Below are 18,706 nucleotides of genomic sequence, written 5' to 3'. Positions count from 1 at the left end.
TGTGTTAATCTGTGCTGCAGCAGAGTGCATCATTTCCACTTTGACCTCAGAGTTAATCTGCATTCAGGCAGAAGCTCCATTGCTTTATTCTTTCTTTGCTTTTTTTTTTTTTTTTCTCTTCTTCTCTCATTTACTCTTTCTATTGCTTTATTGGATTTTGCTGCATGGGTGTGAGTGGTTCTGTAAATGTGTGCATGTGTATGTGTTTCTTTTTTCCTTAACTGTTTTTATTCTGTGAGCGTCTGTGGTTTTGTTTTGGAATTTTTTTTTTTCTCCCAAATATACTATTCCCCTAGATTTGGAAGCTGCTGCCTGAGCTGACGCTTTCTGATTATATCTGCAAAGGGCTTGTGCAGATCTAATTTCTGTCCCCCTGCATATTAATTCCCGCAGCTGGGCGCAATGTATCATCCCACTGACGGGACCTGGTAGGGAGGGGGGGAGAACTACTACCAAAAAAAAAAAAATAAAGAAGGGGACGGATCCATCTGCAACCAAGAGGAAAGGGGAAAAAAAAACTGGGGGGGGGGGGCGGGGGGTGAAGAAAAAGAGATGATTTCTCCAAATCCAACAAGCCTGGGGAGCACTGCATTCTTGAATCCTGCATTTTCTCTCAAAATGATGGTGTTGGCACTTCTATTCCTCTCTCTCATCCAGTGGTAAGATGTGCTTTCTGATTCTACTGGGGGGGGGGGGGGGGGGCGGGCTGGGGGGTGAAGAATCTGTTTGCAAATTTGCAGAGCTATGGTGAGAATACCGGAGATTTGGATAATGGCATTACATTCATCTATCTCCTAGCAGCTGAGATCTTACAATGTTTTATTTCTCTTACAATTGTTGTCGCTCTGAAACAGACAGGGAGGGTAAGCAGCGGGTGTGTGCGATGGTGGTACATGCCGGATGTTTCATGGAATTTGATGTCATATTAATGCAGCCTTTTATCGCTGAATTACTGTTTGCTACAGTGTATGGTGTTATAATACAGCTGTGTTTTGTGGTCAGAATATCAGTGCATTGATGCTGGTTTCCACCTAAGCAGCCTCATCATGGCTGTGCCCGGGCTGTGGGCTGGGAAGCGCCGTCCGCTTGTTCCGGCTGTAGGGAGGCAGCGCACGGGTTCAGGACCAAGGACAGAGCCGCAGCTCCCGCACAGCCCCTCCGCGGCGGGCAGTGAGGGGCTTCCCGACCCCGAAGCGCTTTGAACGCGGATGGACCCGGCCCTGGGATGCAATGGTGTTCGCTGATCGTATGAGATGAGTGTTTACAAAGGCGTTTATCCCCTCATACTGAAACATGAACTGTTTTAAGACAGCCTGTGCATGCTGTGTACATGTATCGTACACATAAACATGAAAAAGTAAAAATCTTCATACCAGAGAAAGAAGGATTCTGTATGTGGATGAATCGAAAGTGGAGGGGGAGAGTGAGTGTTGCTGCAGTGTCAAACATTACGCTGAAACAGACATTCTTACAAAAAATTGTGGACTGTGCATTTAACAGGTTAGATGAGAAAGTAGCACTGCACTGCAAAGTACCTGGCCTCTCAAGTGGTAATAGACTTTCCGTCCCAGCTGCATAAGCCATGTTGTCATTGACACATTAGAGAAGTTAGCACCCACTCTCTTTTTACTATTAATGTTGTATTCATACAGGCTCCTCATTCAAATTTATCTGCTTTCTTCTCCCCTCCTTTTACCTGGACACTACCATACTAAAAAGTGAGTTCTTTCTGTTGGCTTTTTTTTTTTGCTTAAGAAAAATCAAACTTTGTAGCTGCATTGGTAGGATTTAAGTTCTAAGCAAAATAAAAGGCCAAAATTATTGGCCAGGGAAATTAAAAGTTGTGTGGTTTTAGAGAAACTTTCTTCACACACACACAAAAAAACACTTAGTGAAGCTTAAAATGGTTGAAAATGGAATACAAAGTAGAACAAAACTTTGTGAGCTTACCATGAGGGCTACTTTGTTAGTGAGAGCAAGACAGGTGTAAATTATCTCCAATTCTTACAGAATAATTTATGATTACTACGTGAATAGAGCTTTTACAGGATTTCATGAACGCAGGTTCTCAAGATTATTTCAACATATAACTTCCACTAAAATAATACTAGATATTTATTTTAACACACTTCCTTCTTTTCACTCATCTTTCAGAATAACATATCCTGAGATGAATTTTGCTAAAATTATTTCATAAGGTTTAAAAGAAACTCTTCATAAAGCAAATTAAAGTTTTATCTCAGCAAATGGTTCTCATTTTTGTTCAAAGCAATCTGATAGCCAAGATGGTTTCCTCTGACAGCTTCCTGACCTCATAATTTTGAAGAATAAATAACAGAGAAACAATATTTAAAAGCTAGAAGTAAAGAGGAAATTATCCTTAGTGTTTCATGAAAATAATTTCAATGAATCAAAATCCAAATATGATTTTAATTCTAATAATCAGGACCCTTTTATCCTTCTGTTGTGGAAGAAACCTTACAATTAGTTTTGGAAACTCATGTGGCAACAGAAGTACAAAAGCTGAACTTAAATATAGTTTATTTACAGCCAGGATTAAAGTTTTTCTTTGTTAAAAACTCATCAAACTCTTCAGCAGGAGGGGAATATCGCTGTATTATGTGTTGCTCATCTTGGACACTAGAATTTTTAAAGGCCAATGCAACTGAACACTAACGTATCTGCTCCATGTTTTGCATGTGAATAAATGTGTTGACATCATCAGATTACACAAAACTTCAAGTATTTGCAGAATCTGATCAAAGTAATTGAACACATGAACATTGACTACCAATACTGTGCAAAAGTTTTTCCCCTATTAATAAAAAAAAAATACCACATAGAGAAATTAATTGCTGCACAATTGTTGACATTTAGAAGATTAGGAAGAAAAGGAAAGTTAAAGCATCATCTAGGCATTAATGGAAGTAGCTAAAATTCTAGCATTGACTTCAGCAAATGATTATTTCAACGAATCCAGAACAAATATCATACTACAGAACTGCAGTATTTTACCTTTACAATAATTATGTATTAGTTTTGTTAGATGCACAGAGTACATCCTTACAAGTGTATACACTAAAATTTTAGGAAGTGCTTTCTTCCAATTTGTTTCTTGATATTCATAACTGTACTGCAAACTTCTTGCATAAAGTTCCCTCATCATCTTATCAGACCAAACTCCAAATTTCTGAAAGTTGTGCATCAAAATATTGGGGTTTAGAAACACTTTAGAAATGTAAATAAAATATATTAGTATTTACAAATCTTAATATATGGTTTAATTGGAACTAATTATATGATTACACTTATTGAACCTATAATAGGCAATTAACATTATATTTAATATAGCTCACTCAGAGCAGCAAAGTTTCAAATAGGTTTAAAGCTATACTCTGCACATCATTTACATATAAATTTTATTAGTTATTTTTGCATAGTAATTAGCTTTAACAAATTGTCATGAACACAATGCAAATTACTGTCCAGATGGACATCAGCTACTTCTATTTTTTCACTCATTAGTGCCCAAGTAGTGTCATGGCAATGTTTCTATGCTGCAGCTAGATACCTACAACTGAAAACTGTCAAGACTGATCAGAAAAAAAAAAAAAAAAATAAGGCGATAATTTCAGCACCAAAATAGTTTGGTGCATATGTGACTATACGTATTTTTACTGGGAAATTACTGAACATGGGAGTAAATAAAATTGTTGTGTTCTTGTTAAGTACTAGCAGTGTCACTTGGGTTCTTGCACTGTGTGATAAGTGATACAATAACAATGATTAAAAGGGGCCTGAATATCCCTAAGCTGAACAGTTATTCAGAATTACTGTACAGGTTGCTAACATCAGTTTGGTATTAATCCTGCAGCTGTAGTTATACCTACACTAGCTTCCAATACTTTTTCACAGTATATAGCACTAACACTAAGTCAGAGATCCCACTGAATTCAGCCAGAGCATTACTGGAATAAGATGTTGCTCAGCAAGAGACAACTTCTCAACTAACTAGGAATGGTCCCTTTGAAAGAAGTGTCATGACAGATGATGTGAATCTAGGTGCTGTTAAATGATGACTTTATTCTTGTCATAATACTATGAAACTGAATATTTAGTGCTGACTAGCCTATATACTACCATGTTTGTATCAGCAGAGCTGAGGCTGTATGGACACATGAACTGCATTCTATCTGAACATTTCAGGGCCAGCAAGGAGGGCAAGACCACCTTTGAGTTTTTCACGGCCATGCTACATTCCTGACAGCTATGAGCTCTAATGTTGGCATACAGACTTGAAACAACTATTAGTGTGATAAAAACACCTACCAAAACCACTGATCTAAAATAGATTTGAACAATTAAGTAAAATTCTCGCTATCTCATTATTAATAACCTGATGGAGAAAAAAGGATTACAAACACTGTTTCCTTACTTGCAAGTATATACCTGGAGATGAGGATTAAGTCCTTTAACTTCTGCTTTAGTGACTATACCAACTAACCATAGCCTGCATGCCAAAATTCATTTATTTCAACTTCCAAAATACTCTAATGAATATGCGAAATGATGTTAGAAAGTCTTTCAGAAAGTTTGAATCCTTGAAAAACTGAGAAGTTAAACTTGTTCATAAAAAAAAATATACAAACTAACTACAATAAAAATAGCTTAGGAAACAAATCTACACTTTTAACGTAGTACTTCCCATGTGATTCATATTATTTGTCTTCCTCATGGCCATCCACGTAATGCTTTTGGGTCTTAAGTTTAAACTATTCTTGATCAGTGCTGATCAGGAGAAAAAAGTATCTTGTTGATTTCTATTATGCTTGCATTGTTTCCTCTTTATGCTACATTTGCTCTGTTGGCATATGTCAAATTCTGTAACAGTTGCACAAAAATGTAAAAAGGAGGAAGACTCTGATGAAGTGAACAGAAGAAGGGAAAATAACCAAATGTCTGGTCAAAGGAAACTCATTCCAAGTCTCAGTCCCAAACCAATTAAATTCTTACATACTTAAGTAATGACTATCACTTTCTCCAACAAGAAACTAAATTGTGAATTGAAAGCATGAATTATGAAAGGATTAGATAAAGCATTAGACACAGGTGAGCAATAACAGATGCACATGCTTATTGGAAGGCTAATTTTTTTTTCATACTCTGCCTCTTATGCCTGTTTAGAGTACATCCGCACTGATCAGTACAGTACCTTGTAGAGACAGATTCAAGCAAGCTCTGAAGCAGAGGTGGTTTTAAGGTCAGTACCTCCTGCAATGTGGAGATGCACCAGTTCATTTGAAGCTAGCTCAGTACCCTGTAGGCTTTCCCTTGTTATGTTCAGCCACTCTAGATACAAAAGTTCTGTATGCTCCTAGATATAAAGATTCTATTAGTGTAATAATTTGATTTTTTTTTTTTTTTAATATTCAACAGAACAACTCAGGTATACTGTGGTTCTCTGCTTCATTGGTACAGTCTGAACTGCTGCTTTACAAACTATTGTATCTGCAGCCTCACAGTCTTATACAGAAAAAGAAGTAGATTATGTGAGAATTGCAGTGAAGAATACAATGCTAGCTGGGGGCTTGCTTAATATTAATTCAGACTTAGAAAATATACGCACAAAAAAGGTTGACATAGGGACGTTAAAACTGAAGAGGTTTTTTAACATTCATGTATCATAGCCTATCTAGTGTTGTACTTTTTTGATGGACATTTATTGCAAAATAAATTCCCTTTAACCCAGATGGTAAGGTTTGATTGTCCATTTTCCCAGTTAGGTCTACTAAGAAATCAACATCCTATCCTATATCTAATGCTGAAAATCTCAGCAGTTTTAGCAATCTCCTCACATGACATGCCTAGTTTTATCCTCTCTGCAATCCCTGACCCACTGAAGTCAGAGTTGGTAAGGTAAAAGCCAGGGCCTATGCAGTGTAAATTCTTACAGGTAGTTACGTGTTAACAAGTAAGAACTGGGAAATAACCCAAAGTTAAATTATAACTCAGTAAAGATCTTCAAGAAGTGTTTCTTACACTGCATAATGCTTTTACTTTTTCCAGAAAGCTCTCAACCTACATTCCAGCTAAATGATTTACAATACTTCTAAACACTTTTTTTCTTCATTCCTTCTTTTTTGTTCTCTATAAAAGATCAGCTTAAGCTTTACACTGCACTTCAGCCCACAGACTGTAATGTAAATTGATCTTAAGTCACACATAGGTCTTGTCCTGGCCCTCTGGACATAAAGGATTTTCTCCATCCAAGACCGGAATTTGTTCTCTGTGAATGAAAGATCTGAACAAGAACCAGGGAGATTTTACGACAGTAAAAGAGAAAGAGACATGTTTAGTGGGAGACCTTATTGTGGCCTTTCAACACTTAAAGGGGGCTTTAAGAAAGATGGAAACAGACTTCTTACCAGGGCCTGTTGCAATAGAACAAGGAGTAATGGTTTTAAAATAGAAGTAGGTAGATTCTGACTGGACATTAGGAAAAAGATTTTTTACACTGAGGGTGGTGGAACACTGGCCCAGGTTGCCCAGAGAGGTGGTGGATGCCCCATCCCTGGAAACATTCAAGGCCAGGTTGGACGGGGCTCTGAGCAACCTGATCTGGTTGGAGATGTCCCTGCTCCTTGCAGGGAGGTTGGACTGGATGGCCTTTACAGATCCCTTCCAACCCAAACCATTCTATGATTCTATGATTTTATGATTCTATTTATCTTTTTAGAAAATATAAGACAACTGATGATAGAAATAGATGTCCAGGGAACTTCACTGGAAGTAGAGGTATGCTTTCTGGGCTCAAAGGTGGAGGCTCTTGACTTAGAACAAGATACATGCAATATATTATGAATAAAAAGGCTGCAGAAAGTACTAGGAAAGAACCATAAATTGCAGGAAAAGTCCATCACCATAGTCAAGTAACTATAATTATTAGGTAAGGAAGAACCTATTTCATAGAAAGAGACTAAAACCAAACTTGTTGAGCACTAGTGAAATTAGAGACTACGATTGCCAACACTGAATATATCCAAAGCACAAAAAAACAGGGTGAAGAGCTATTTTAGCTGAAGGAAAGATGAGAAAGGAACAGCATAAAATGTTCTAAATGCACTGATATTTTAAACTCAGTGTGATGAGTGACTTCTGATGACTTAAAACTTAACATTCATCACATGCATCCTTTTGATACTGGGTTAGGGCTCAAACTGTCATGATGCTAATAAAAATCATACCATGAAAGTATGAATTCACCAGTGTGTACACCTATAGAAGCGTATTGTCTTTACGGGCATTTTATTTAGGTAAGCTCCTGGCTCAGGAGATCCCCAGTGCACAAAGTAGGAGCTTTGCTGTTGTTTGAATTGGGTCCAGTTTTCTATCTGTGATGTCCAGAAGTAAGCTGCTTATTTGATTCTGCCAATTAAGAAGAAACTCAGCCTTGCACTAAGCCAGAAGGTGGAGAAAACAATTTAATTTTATCTTTGGAAACAAAAAAAAAATAATATTGCATTTAGACTTGTCATATGAAGTGGTTAGAAACTCATTTATATGAGAATGTATAACCATCTCCCTTCAATGTGAGAAATTTACAAAAAACTATCTTTTTTTTTTTCTTTTCATCCATACGAATAAAGTGTGGGAAGAGAGAGATAGTGGGTACATATTTTCACAAGTCCCAGCACCTGCCAACTGGCAGAGACAAAGTGAGGTAAAAGAGGTGAGAAGGTGGTAGGCTGAATAAAGCTACTGAAAGAACAGTGAGGATTACATCTAGTGTGAATCTGGGGTATTAGTATAGTTGTGACAAGAAATTAATATGCGAGTCTTGTCAGACTGAGTATTGGGTATTCAGTCTGACACACAATGATATCCTCTTATGTATATAACTGTGTAATATTTTTAACACAACTACTGTCAAGAAAAAGAGGTTTTAATGCTGCTGAAAACCAGCAGTGACTGCTTAAGCAGAAGAGAAATGTAGCAAACACCTTCGCGTGTAAATGACTACCTCAGCTGCATAATGCTTTTGCATGTGAAGCCAACATAGAAAAAGCTGACTACAGAAGCATTACTTGTTTTCTGTTATATAAAGGGCATAGAGCACCCAATGAAATTATCATTGGCTGCCTGAAAACTTTTGAGAATTGTTTCCTTTCTAATCAGTGAGGTAATGCAGAGCTCAAAGATTTATACAGATTCAAAAAGAAGAAAAATACTTCGAAGTCCACTAAACTCAGTGGTAATACTTCGTTACAGGAAATCTATACCAGCATATTTCTGGAAATTGAGAGATTTTACTAGGGATGCATCGTTACATTCTCGCCCCGATCTTTCACTCTTACATTCTGCTGTTGGCATCTGCCAGATGCAAACTACATGGCATGATATACAATCGATGTGACTCAAAGTAATCATTATATTATGATTACTGCAAAGTGACAGCAGGTAATAAAACTTCAGTAATATATACAAGAATCTCAATGCAACAAATTATTATCTTTAAGGAAGAAAAGCCCTGATGTGCAAGTCAGATTTTCTTATCTACAGGATCAGTTCTATTTTTTTCAGATTTAGTGGAAGGACATTTTCACACATATTCAGTGAAGTACAACACAATGCGTAGGCCTAGCTGTGAAATCTGGCCATTGTATATGAAACTAAATATTAGTCGTATAAGACAGAACTTCCATTTGTTTGCAGACAGCAAGCAAAACATTAAAGAAACAGCATTTTTACTAAACCTGAGCCAACATATACAGATTATTACCAGAAATAAAACATCAATATATGGAAAAAAACTATTTAAAAGAAATGAAGGATAATAACGAGCATTTAGAAGGAATTGAATGAGAAGAAAATATCTACTTTTTATGCTTGCATTACCTCTTTCCAAATGATGCAGGTAATCATGTATGAAATTGTATTTTTTACTGAATGTCATTTTGGACTTCAGTGTGAACCCTTGAGATGAAAGGCTAGCTTTTTTATTCGGAGCTATTTATCATCTGAAGCTTTCTGAATGCTCCACGTTCTACTGAAAAATACCTATGGTTCTATACACTGGTGAGAAGTGCATCTTAAAAACCATCTCATGCATACCCAAAATAATATTCTGACAGATTTCCCTGGAAAACAGTGGGTGATATGAGAAAAAGAATATTTTCCTTCAATAGTGATTCAATGTTAGATTGTGTAACACAAATAGTATGTTCTGGTCATAGGAAGCTTTTGTTAATCTGTAGTAAGATATCTTCAGATCTAAACAGAAATCTGCCTGCTGCGACAGATTGCGGATTATCTACTGAATTCCACTTTCATGTAATTCCCTTAGATTATTTTTCAAGAGAGAGAAAAAGAGAAGGAGAAAAAGAAAGAGAACAATTAAGCACAATTAATATTAATGAGATAATGCTAGAAAGCCTTACTAAACCATGTATTATTCAAGATATTATTAAGTGATAATGCACGTCTGGGACCTACTGATCCATGCATATGTTTGATAAAGCTGGAGAAAGTGTGTCACCAAAACAGACTGAATTATACCCATAATGGTCAGATAGATAAGTCATTTCTTGGTCACTCTGTGTAAAATCTATGAAAGGGTGGTATAGCAGGTACTCTGCTTTTCCGCCCCAAAACCTCAGGAAGACACAAGAGACTTCACACTGCAGATTAAAACTAAAAAGGCTTCAGTTAGGTGTACAGCAGGTACTGGTGCAGGCAAGAGAGAACAGTTCATCGCAGAGTCTGCAGTCATCTTTCCTCTTCTGTTATCCTGAACAATGTCTCTGGTTTCTACTTCTATAGGCCTAAGAGCCATTCTTCCAAAATTTAGGGATTCAAGCTACCTCTGCATGCAGAAAAGTAGTCATCTGACCCCAAAATATTAATAACATAATTCTATATGCAGATCACTAGCTCATGCTTATTTGTGATAGTGGCAAATATTTTTATAACAAGTGTGAAACTGTTGCCCAAACAGACACCACATGAAAGGCAAACAAGCACACAAGTGTCAATGAGGAATGCCATCAAATAATTGATATATAATTAAAATTACAGTCAGCTTAACCTTCTACAGACGAATCACTGATAGCTCTTAGGGTTACTTAATGAAGAGAGTAAGGACTTTAGCTATGAGCCCAGGAAGGCTGTACAGTTACTGTGAATAGGAGGCAGAACTGAAGGCGATATGGAAGTGAATTATGAAGGCTGGAATTAAACAGCATTTTTAACATAGTGACAATAAGTCTGCTATTGCTTCAAACAGAAAACCATTGCAGGGTTTCAGAAAGACGAGTTATTATAATCAAGCTAACAAAGACGACAAATCCAAGGCAATCTTTCGCATGAAGTGAAGATAGCCTGTATATCGGTTTTGGAAGTTAGAGGCCAGGGAAATGCCATACTCAAATAGGAACACAAGTGAGAAAGCTGGTAGTAGCTCTCAGTTATGCAGTACAAGGAAAGAGAAGCAGAAAAATTAACTCACTACCACAAGTAACTCTGATTGGAGGAGTGGTCATGCTGTAAGATGACTTGGGAAAGAAGATGAGACGTGATCCATGTAATAATAGCTACATTGCCTAGAACTGTCTTAGTAGCTAAACTTGAAGACTGAAAACACACCTTTTGGGTTCTGTATATATAAATGAAATGATGCATTTCACTCCTACAGCCTGTGAGGGCTATGAACCCAAATATGTTTGAGTACTACAATTTTGTTTTGTAATGTAGTAAAGGAATTAATATTTTCTTGGAAGGTAAGAATTGTGAAGGGGAGAAGGTTACCAAAAGTAAAATACTTGGAGCACCTTAGAATACAATCACAAATATTGATGCCCTTTTATTGGATCAAAGTAATTAATGAGTATCAAAGATTGCATTGTGTTGAACAAGTGTATCAAATATTTGTAAGCTCTCTAGAGCAAACACAATAAACATTACATTAATAATGAATTTTTAAATTTTATTTCCCTGGTTTCTAAAGGAAATGCTGAAAAACCTCACTAAGCTGCTTTAAAAACTTAAAGCATGCACCTAAAACAACTTAAAACCTTAATAAAGCTCTAATGCAGCACATGAGATTAAAGTCACCACAAATCTTTAGGGCCAAATTCTTAACTTCCAAGTCCAGCATAACTAACGACGCTCTGAACACCATATTGAAGAGATAATAGCAAGCAACATCAAAATATTATTTTCTGCCACTGGTTATTGTGATACTGATCAACAACTCTGTCTCCTTGATGTCAAAAAATTGCTAAAGTAAGATAGCCCTGTTTCACCCAGGTGAGGACAGTGTTTCTTTCCTCTAACATGCCATCACTGCCCCTAGAGAAAGTTCATTTCTCAGAAATTAAATCAAGCAATTCCAAATTACTTGCTATTAATATCCAAACATTTTAACTACTTTTATATTCACTTAATAAACTTTAACCACTTAACATCCAATAACTTTTACCATGGGTACACCTCCTATTAAGGATTATTTCTATAATGTGTTCCAGAATTTACTATTCAGTCATCATGGGACTATATGTGTGAAAACAAACCCTATATAGGTTTGATTTTAAAAGGGAATAGGAATAATTTTAGCCTTACAGATTTTCAGTGAGTGGATTTTATTTTAAGCTTTGAAATAAAATTAATCTTTGGCCAGAGACCAAGAATTTTATCTCACATGGTAACTTTGAAAAGACTTCTGAGCATGTGAAGGTTTTTAGAGAGTACTAGAAGAGAAAATTGTTTGCAGCCCTAATTCTGTAATTTGTTAAGAAAGGAGAAAAGAAAAAAAAAAAAAAAAAAGAGGAAACATACTATATCGGTAAAATCAATTCTTCCGTTATGGCCCCCAAAACACTATCTCTTTTAATCTCTCTACAGACAAGCAACAGAGGTGATTAAACTCAATACAAAATATATTCAGATTAAAAAATGAGAAACATTTGTTATGTGCAATTGTTACCTGCATATGCAATGTTCTGACCTCCTCAATAAAATAGTAATAAAAGTATTTAATAGAAAAAACCTAAGCTTAATAGTCAAATTATGCCCAATATAAAGAGTACATATTTTAAATAGGACTTCTCATTTTAGTTTACTTGCAAGAATTCCAAACAGCATGTGAAGAATGTATTTCTTTAACACAGACATCTTGGAAACCTGGCTGAGACAGTGAAATTGGGGTTCTCTTCTGCAAGGTTTTAAGCATTCAAGCCCTCATCTAGGAAAGCACTTTCACTTGTGTTTTAATGTTTACCAACGTTGTTTTCTGCACCAGGGTCAGAATACTGAGCAGCTGGCGGTATGAAAAGCATAATCCTGGAAAATCTGAGAGATATTGAGAGATATAAGCTAAAAATGCCAACATTGCCAGCAAGTGTATTTCAGTTACGTCCTCTCTTCTAAATTATTTCACCAGTAATGTCTTCTGAAAAACTGTAATGCTTGGAATAGCACCTTTTCTTTATTTAGCAAATTATTTTGAGGTATGTTTGCCAAATTCCCCAGGGATTCAGGAGGATAAATTACATGTAGAAGTGTTGCTTCAGTGGCTTCCAGTGGAATTTCTCATCAGTACTCTACCAGTTATTCTGCATAGGTTTGTAGCTCATAAAAAGCTGCTGAGCTGTAGCAAAGGAAACTGAAGATTAATTTATCCATGTGGGAGATACGCTACAATTAGTAAAACATCTTTATCCATGCTTAGCTTCTGCTCATGTTTCATTAATTTCAGAGGTTTGCTCTCTTTAGAAGTTTTCAGGTCTCCATCCTCACCTGATGGTACCATTTGGCATCTGCTCGAGTCATGAGAAGACTTCCTATTTTTAAAAAGTTCCTGATTATGCATTTCGGATAAGATCCACAAAGGACAAACAAACATCATGGTGCCTTCTCTGCACCCATAGAAAATTTGGTGTGAAACTATCTACATTTTGCCAATTAGCTTATTCGCAATTTCTATGATGCTTTGTGCAGCTATCCTAAATATCTTAACGCATCTGGCTTCAGTGCTTACCAAAGTACAGTCTTCATAAATGACAGCACATGTAGCTGGTGGTGTCACACCTCTTAAACAGAGCTCCCACAGCTGGGAATGGACTGGTTCAAGATGACCTAGTAATGTCAGGTGGTAGCAGCTGCCTTTCACTGTTTGATCTTGTATTGATTCACCCGAAAAGCTTATAGCTGTCATGCCATGGTGGATGCTCCATAGAGCTCTGAGAAAGGGCCAAGGAAACCTGCTGGGGATCTGGACATTGTGGCCTGAATATAGGGATGTTTTGGTTTATATCTGAAACAGTCTCTGCAGCATGTTTAGTGGATCCTTTGACTTAGCCAGAGTACAGAGCTGCAGTGAAGACACAGAGAAAAAAATATCTTCTTACATAATCTTTCAAACTGAAGGAAACTTTTTCAAGTCCGTATATCTTTATGTATTTTGTATCATTCTCTGTAATGTCTTCTGCAGTCTGTATTATTCCATTGCTAAACATATTTTGAAACTCTGGTTACATGAGTCTATGTCTCCTAGACCTTAATGTGGTTTTTCCTCTCCAGGAATTTCAGAAATAAATTGGTAATAATTGTACCTTATAAACTCATGCAGCCTTTCAAAATAATATTTTTGGAATATGTTTACGGCTACATCTACTGCTATTTCTGACCCTTGCAACCAGTTCCACACATTAATCAAACCCATTCTTAGCTTTGTCTTGCACTTGGTTATTGTTCTGATTCTTGTACTCTGTTATTTTTCTGATTCTTGCCCTCTTTTTAAGTTATGAGGCATATATCTTTCTCTATCCTTGAAAACAATCTACTTTAAAAAAATCAGCTTCTAGTAGCTTTCTCTTACAAAGTTTATTTTCATTTGACAAAGACAATCATTAAAAGAACAATGAACAATTTATAATAGTAAAATTCTACTATATTGATGAGAGACAGTCAAAAAAGATATGCCAAAACATTTCTGGAGGAAAAAGAGAAGTCTGGGAAATATATGTTTGTATGTGTGTGAAGTAGAAATTGCTCCTATTTTCCTGGTGTTTTGACTAGCCTTAATAGTCACATTTAAATATAAGGGATGGGAAAAGCTGTGCAGTGATCATTATGCGTAGCCCACTCAAACGTCAAAAATCGCAGAGCTAGGTAGAATTTGCATCGTATGTGCCTTACATTTTACTTACTGAAGGCTGACAGAAAGGCCAAAAAGAGAGAAATAAGACACTGAAGGAAGCCATACATAGTTTCTTCTCATTAAAATAAAGTTACAGTGTCACCATATTATTTGTTAGCACCATTAAAAAACAATTTACCATTTTTCAGAAAAATATTTTGAAGTTCTTGCATAAAAAGCTGAATATACCTAATAGTGAGATGTTATTTCTAAGGAATAGATATCTAAATTGTGTCATTCACATATTTTTCTGAACCCTGGCATTTCTTTTTGAAATTGTTTTCCAAAACACTTGTCATAGTGGGGCATAAATATGAAAGGAAGCTGTAAGCAGCTTTGCATCAACATTTACCTTGGAAGGAACACTTATGAATTGTAGTGTGTAGCCCTGCAACACAACATCGCCATTGCTGATGACAAGCCATAATCTTCACACTGAGCTTGCAAGGCCTCAGGACAGGGGTTGTCAGGCCTGCTGGATCTGAACTTTTCTTGACCTGCCCCCAGCTTTTTTTTACTTGGTTCAGCTGCCACAGCAATTTCTCTAATTGACCAGGAGTTTATGGCTAATTTGTTTGACTTTTTGTATAGTACAACCATAGTTTTATATAGACAATAGTAACGAGCACTGACTCTATGAAGAATGCGTTATTTACATAGTAATGTGGTGCAAAGAAATACAAACCTACTATGACAGCAGAGGCCTTGAGAAGTGGACATGGGATGCAGCAGAGACAGCTACAGGCATGGGGTGACACTGCCTCTGAATTACCCTGCCTGGGTGCATATTCAGAAGAAGTGCTAATGATCCTTATCCAGAACCTAAGATGTTCATATGCCCCACAGAAGTAAGGAGACGTTGACATGAATCCATCCCAATAGTACCAGCCACCAAGGAAAGTCCATCAGAATTCCACAACAAAAATCAACATACGCTATTTCATCAAAATAAATAAATTCCATAGGGAAATTCAGGCACGCTTGTTGACAATTTCCTACTCAGCTGACATAGAGACATTAGCTTGCCACTTACATTTTTAATGTATCACACATCTACTCTGTTATCAGAACTAAATCCACATCCACCCCTGCACAGTCTGTTTTATGAGCATTAGTGCAAACAGTGTCTTGCATGATATGAGTTGGTTTATGTGGGAACACATGGGTTACTATTGGTTACCATGCATTAAAAATGAAGTTAAAACAGAAGCATTGTTTAAAAAAAAAACACAACAAAAAAAAACATTTCAATTTTCACCATTTGCTTACACTCATTTTGTGAATGAGATAGCTTCAGATGAGTTAATTAAAGACTTGTATTAAACAACTTTTTTCTGTTCATTCAGCTTTCTTCAAGACACATTTCTATCTAATAAACATTTCAGTAGTGATACTTCCATGATCTGAAAGAAGCAAGAATTAAGAATACACTCAGAATAAACCAATACTGTTTTAATTTTTTTTTTACTGGCTCCCTAATCACTCCAGGTTTATCTAACCCCCCTGGTTTACCAAAGATACGGGCTATAAATGCTGCTAAGTGCGATAGAAGTGTGATTCTAAGCAATGCAATGCAATTTCCTAGGCACAGTTAGTGATTGTTTCTTCTTTAACAGTGAGATGGTTTACCATCATGTCTAGTCTTCAAACACAAATAATAAGGCACATTTATGTGGCTATTTATGTTGTAAGAATGGTTTACACTTGCATGCAGAGATGATATAACTTGGCTTATCATAGCAAGTAGAAGGACACTAGTCCTTTAGTTGGGGTAAGCATTCAATGCTCCTGACTCCTATCCCAACCCTGGGAACACCATATTGTAGTGCTCTGCTGCCTACTAAGACATAGAAGATGAGAATGAAAACATTCCCTGACAAATTCAATTCTAATGATGATTTATATTCACTTTAACTTGAATTTCAAAGCTCACATCTGTAGACAAAAAGAAAAAAAAGTATTTAAATCTCAAAAAAAATGCTCAGGACGGTTACTCAATAAGAAAAATTGCTGACGTTTCTAGCACCTCACATGTTTGTTTTTAAACACTGACAGACAGTGACGTGAGCATGACTACATCATGAATGATTGATTCCAGAAGTTACTTTCTTCCAGGTGAAATTACCATGCTGATAAAACAGAGAAAAAACTTTTGCAATTATTCGAAAAGTCATGAATAAGAGTATCTCGTAGAGTAGTATAAAACAAGAATCTTTATTCTTTCATTTATCAAATCTAATTGAAGGATAGGATTGGGTTTTTTGAGCTAAGGTTGTTTAAATAGGTGGCTGGAGGGCATCCACGTTTTCCTAACCTTCCTCACTGATAACAGAATTAAGCTTTTTTGCTCCTGTTTTTAATTTACAGTGAGATTTTACAGCAATCTTTTCTAAAAGCAATGTACCTTACTGCGGAAGAGAAATTACATAGAATAGTAACAGATGACAATTACATACTATAAAACACAGAAAAAACAAAGACAGTTCACACTGAAACACACCTAGTCAGATCATATTTCTGTACTGGTCATTAACTTGACTCCTTCTCTTGAGCTCTCCCAGCTACAGCAGAAATATGCAGCAGCTGAGTAAGAGCAATAGGCAAAAATCATGCCCCAAGTGCCTTAGATTTCACATGCAGAGATGCATCAAAGAGTTTTTAAAGAAATTATTAAAAAGAGGAGAGAAGGGGATGAGAGGGGAGAGAAGCAGAGAAGAGAGGAAGGTAAACCAAAAAACAAACCTTCTGAAGATCACATAATTCCAAGGTTACATCTTTTAAAAATAGATTTAGCTAGATAATTTCAAATAAAGTAGGAGATCAACTCAAGCTAACCCTGCAATGCAAAACATCTGAACCTATTTCTCCCTTTTCTGTTGTTTCCACCCAAAGCTTACTTTCGCTTGCCACTAAAATGAGTGGCCATAACCACAGTGGAGAGAGATAAGTGAGTAGATTATTTAACCTCCAGTAAACAAAATATAAGAAAAAATATCCATACAAAATTCCAGCTCCAAAAAATATGATCACATCTTAGACTCCTCCAGAGTTTTCATAAGTATAAATGCTGCACTTCCAGCTCGGGCTGTTGAAAATGAATGATGTGTGCTTGTTTGTGTAATTCTCTCTCTTACTCCTCACTGGCTGCACAAGTTAATTTCTTGCCTCTACATTTTGCTGTCCTCCCTGATGGTAGCATATATTTCCTTTCCCTGCCCACAGGTTTTATATTGTGGAGTAATTCAGTTTGGGTCAATTACATTGGTCTATTCTGATAGATCTGAAGATGGAAATGCTTTATCAACTTATTTAACCAATGTGCCTCAACTTTCTGCTGGAGAAACTGATTCTAGACTGGGTGCTACATTTCAGCTTTTGGTTCTTTGCCAGGACTGCTAACGCTGGTCCCTGTTTCTGGTAACTTTGGTGACAGTTTGCCATGAGTCCATTTTGTCGGTACTCAAAATATTTTTAACAGGACAACAATTCTCATGCTCACTCATGACTTAAATCCAATCAGTTATGGAATACAAAAATTGCACTGTAATTTTTCAGTAGAATGAACTAGAAAACACGGTAAATACTATAAACCAGAAGTTTTACTGGTAGCACTTTCAACAAACGCACTCCAGTCGTTACAGCTGAAACACTGGGATTAAGTAGGGACTGAGCACACAAACCTCAATGGGTATTTCAAGACCCAGAAATCACTAGAGTAGCACAGATGAGTACTCCCAGCAGATGACTTTTCAGTTGTCTTCACAGTACATGAAGGCCCCAGATTACTAGCAATCAAACAGTCATTTCTGAAAACTATGCCTACACTGAGATTTAAAGGCTGGCCAGAGTCCTGTGAACATTTACACTGTTTTCCACTAAATGAGATGATACCTGGTAACACAACCCCTAAGTATCATGCTGTGGATTTCACAGGCTGCCTTCTACTCACTCAGCAACTCAGTATCCTCACTGGTACTTATCAGCCACTTTGAGGAAAGCAATCCAATTTTTAACATCTTCACAGACTTCTGAAATATTGCACGGCAATGATGTTTTTGTATTAGTCACTATTAAACTGTCAGTCATAGCAGACTGGTTTATCTTACAGTCATTCCACATCTTCCCCAAGATGTGCACTCCCATCAGTTACTGCACCTTACCACATCACAGATTTTAACCTTTTGTAGTCATAGTTAAAGCATCTGGTTTCCATATTTGCAAATTCAGCTGAATGTTGCTACAGCAAGTGTTTACACAAAAAGGTTGAAAACAAAAAGATTTGACTTTGTTCAAGTTTTATTTCCTTCCTGTAAGTTTGTGAAAATGCTTTTTAAAAAAGCCCTTTGGAGCTGGTATGATAAGTGTAGTATTATTTTAAGAATCTTTTTCTTGTTACACTTCAGTCTCTCTGTGACTTAGGAATGACAGAATAACTCAGCTTTGTTGTTTTTCAGCAGTGATCATTTCATGACAAGTTTTTAAATACTTGACACAATTTGGACAGTTCATGGA

General features: G+C 36.5%; 1 protein-coding gene across 2 annotated transcripts in view; it reads left to right on the top strand.

Moving 5' to 3' along the window:
- Positions 1 to 552: 552 nt before the first annotated feature.
- The window catches only part of GABRG2 (gamma-aminobutyric acid type A receptor subunit gamma2), a 69,767-nt gene continuing 51,613 nt past the window's right edge, over positions 553 to 18,706 (top strand). Inside the window, exon 1 of one of the 2 annotated variants that reach the window (XM_086758860.1) lies at positions 553 to 659. In XM_086758860.1, coding sequence (XP_086614986.1) covers positions 553 to 659 — 107 coding nt within the window. The remainder of the gene's footprint in view (positions 660 to 18,706) is intronic. The other variant, XM_086758861.1, reaches the window with a different exon arrangement.

The sequence above is a fragment of the Chlamydotis macqueenii genome, chromosome 14 (genome assembly GCF_036417535.1).
Source record: "Chlamydotis macqueenii isolate bChlMac1 chromosome 14, bChlMac1.mat, whole genome shotgun sequence".
NCBI classification, from domain to species: Eukaryota; Metazoa; Chordata; class Aves; order Otidiformes; family Otididae; genus Chlamydotis; species Chlamydotis macqueenii.
Note: the sequence above shows the minus strand (reverse complement) of the source record. Positions and strands in the feature narration are given on the sequence as shown.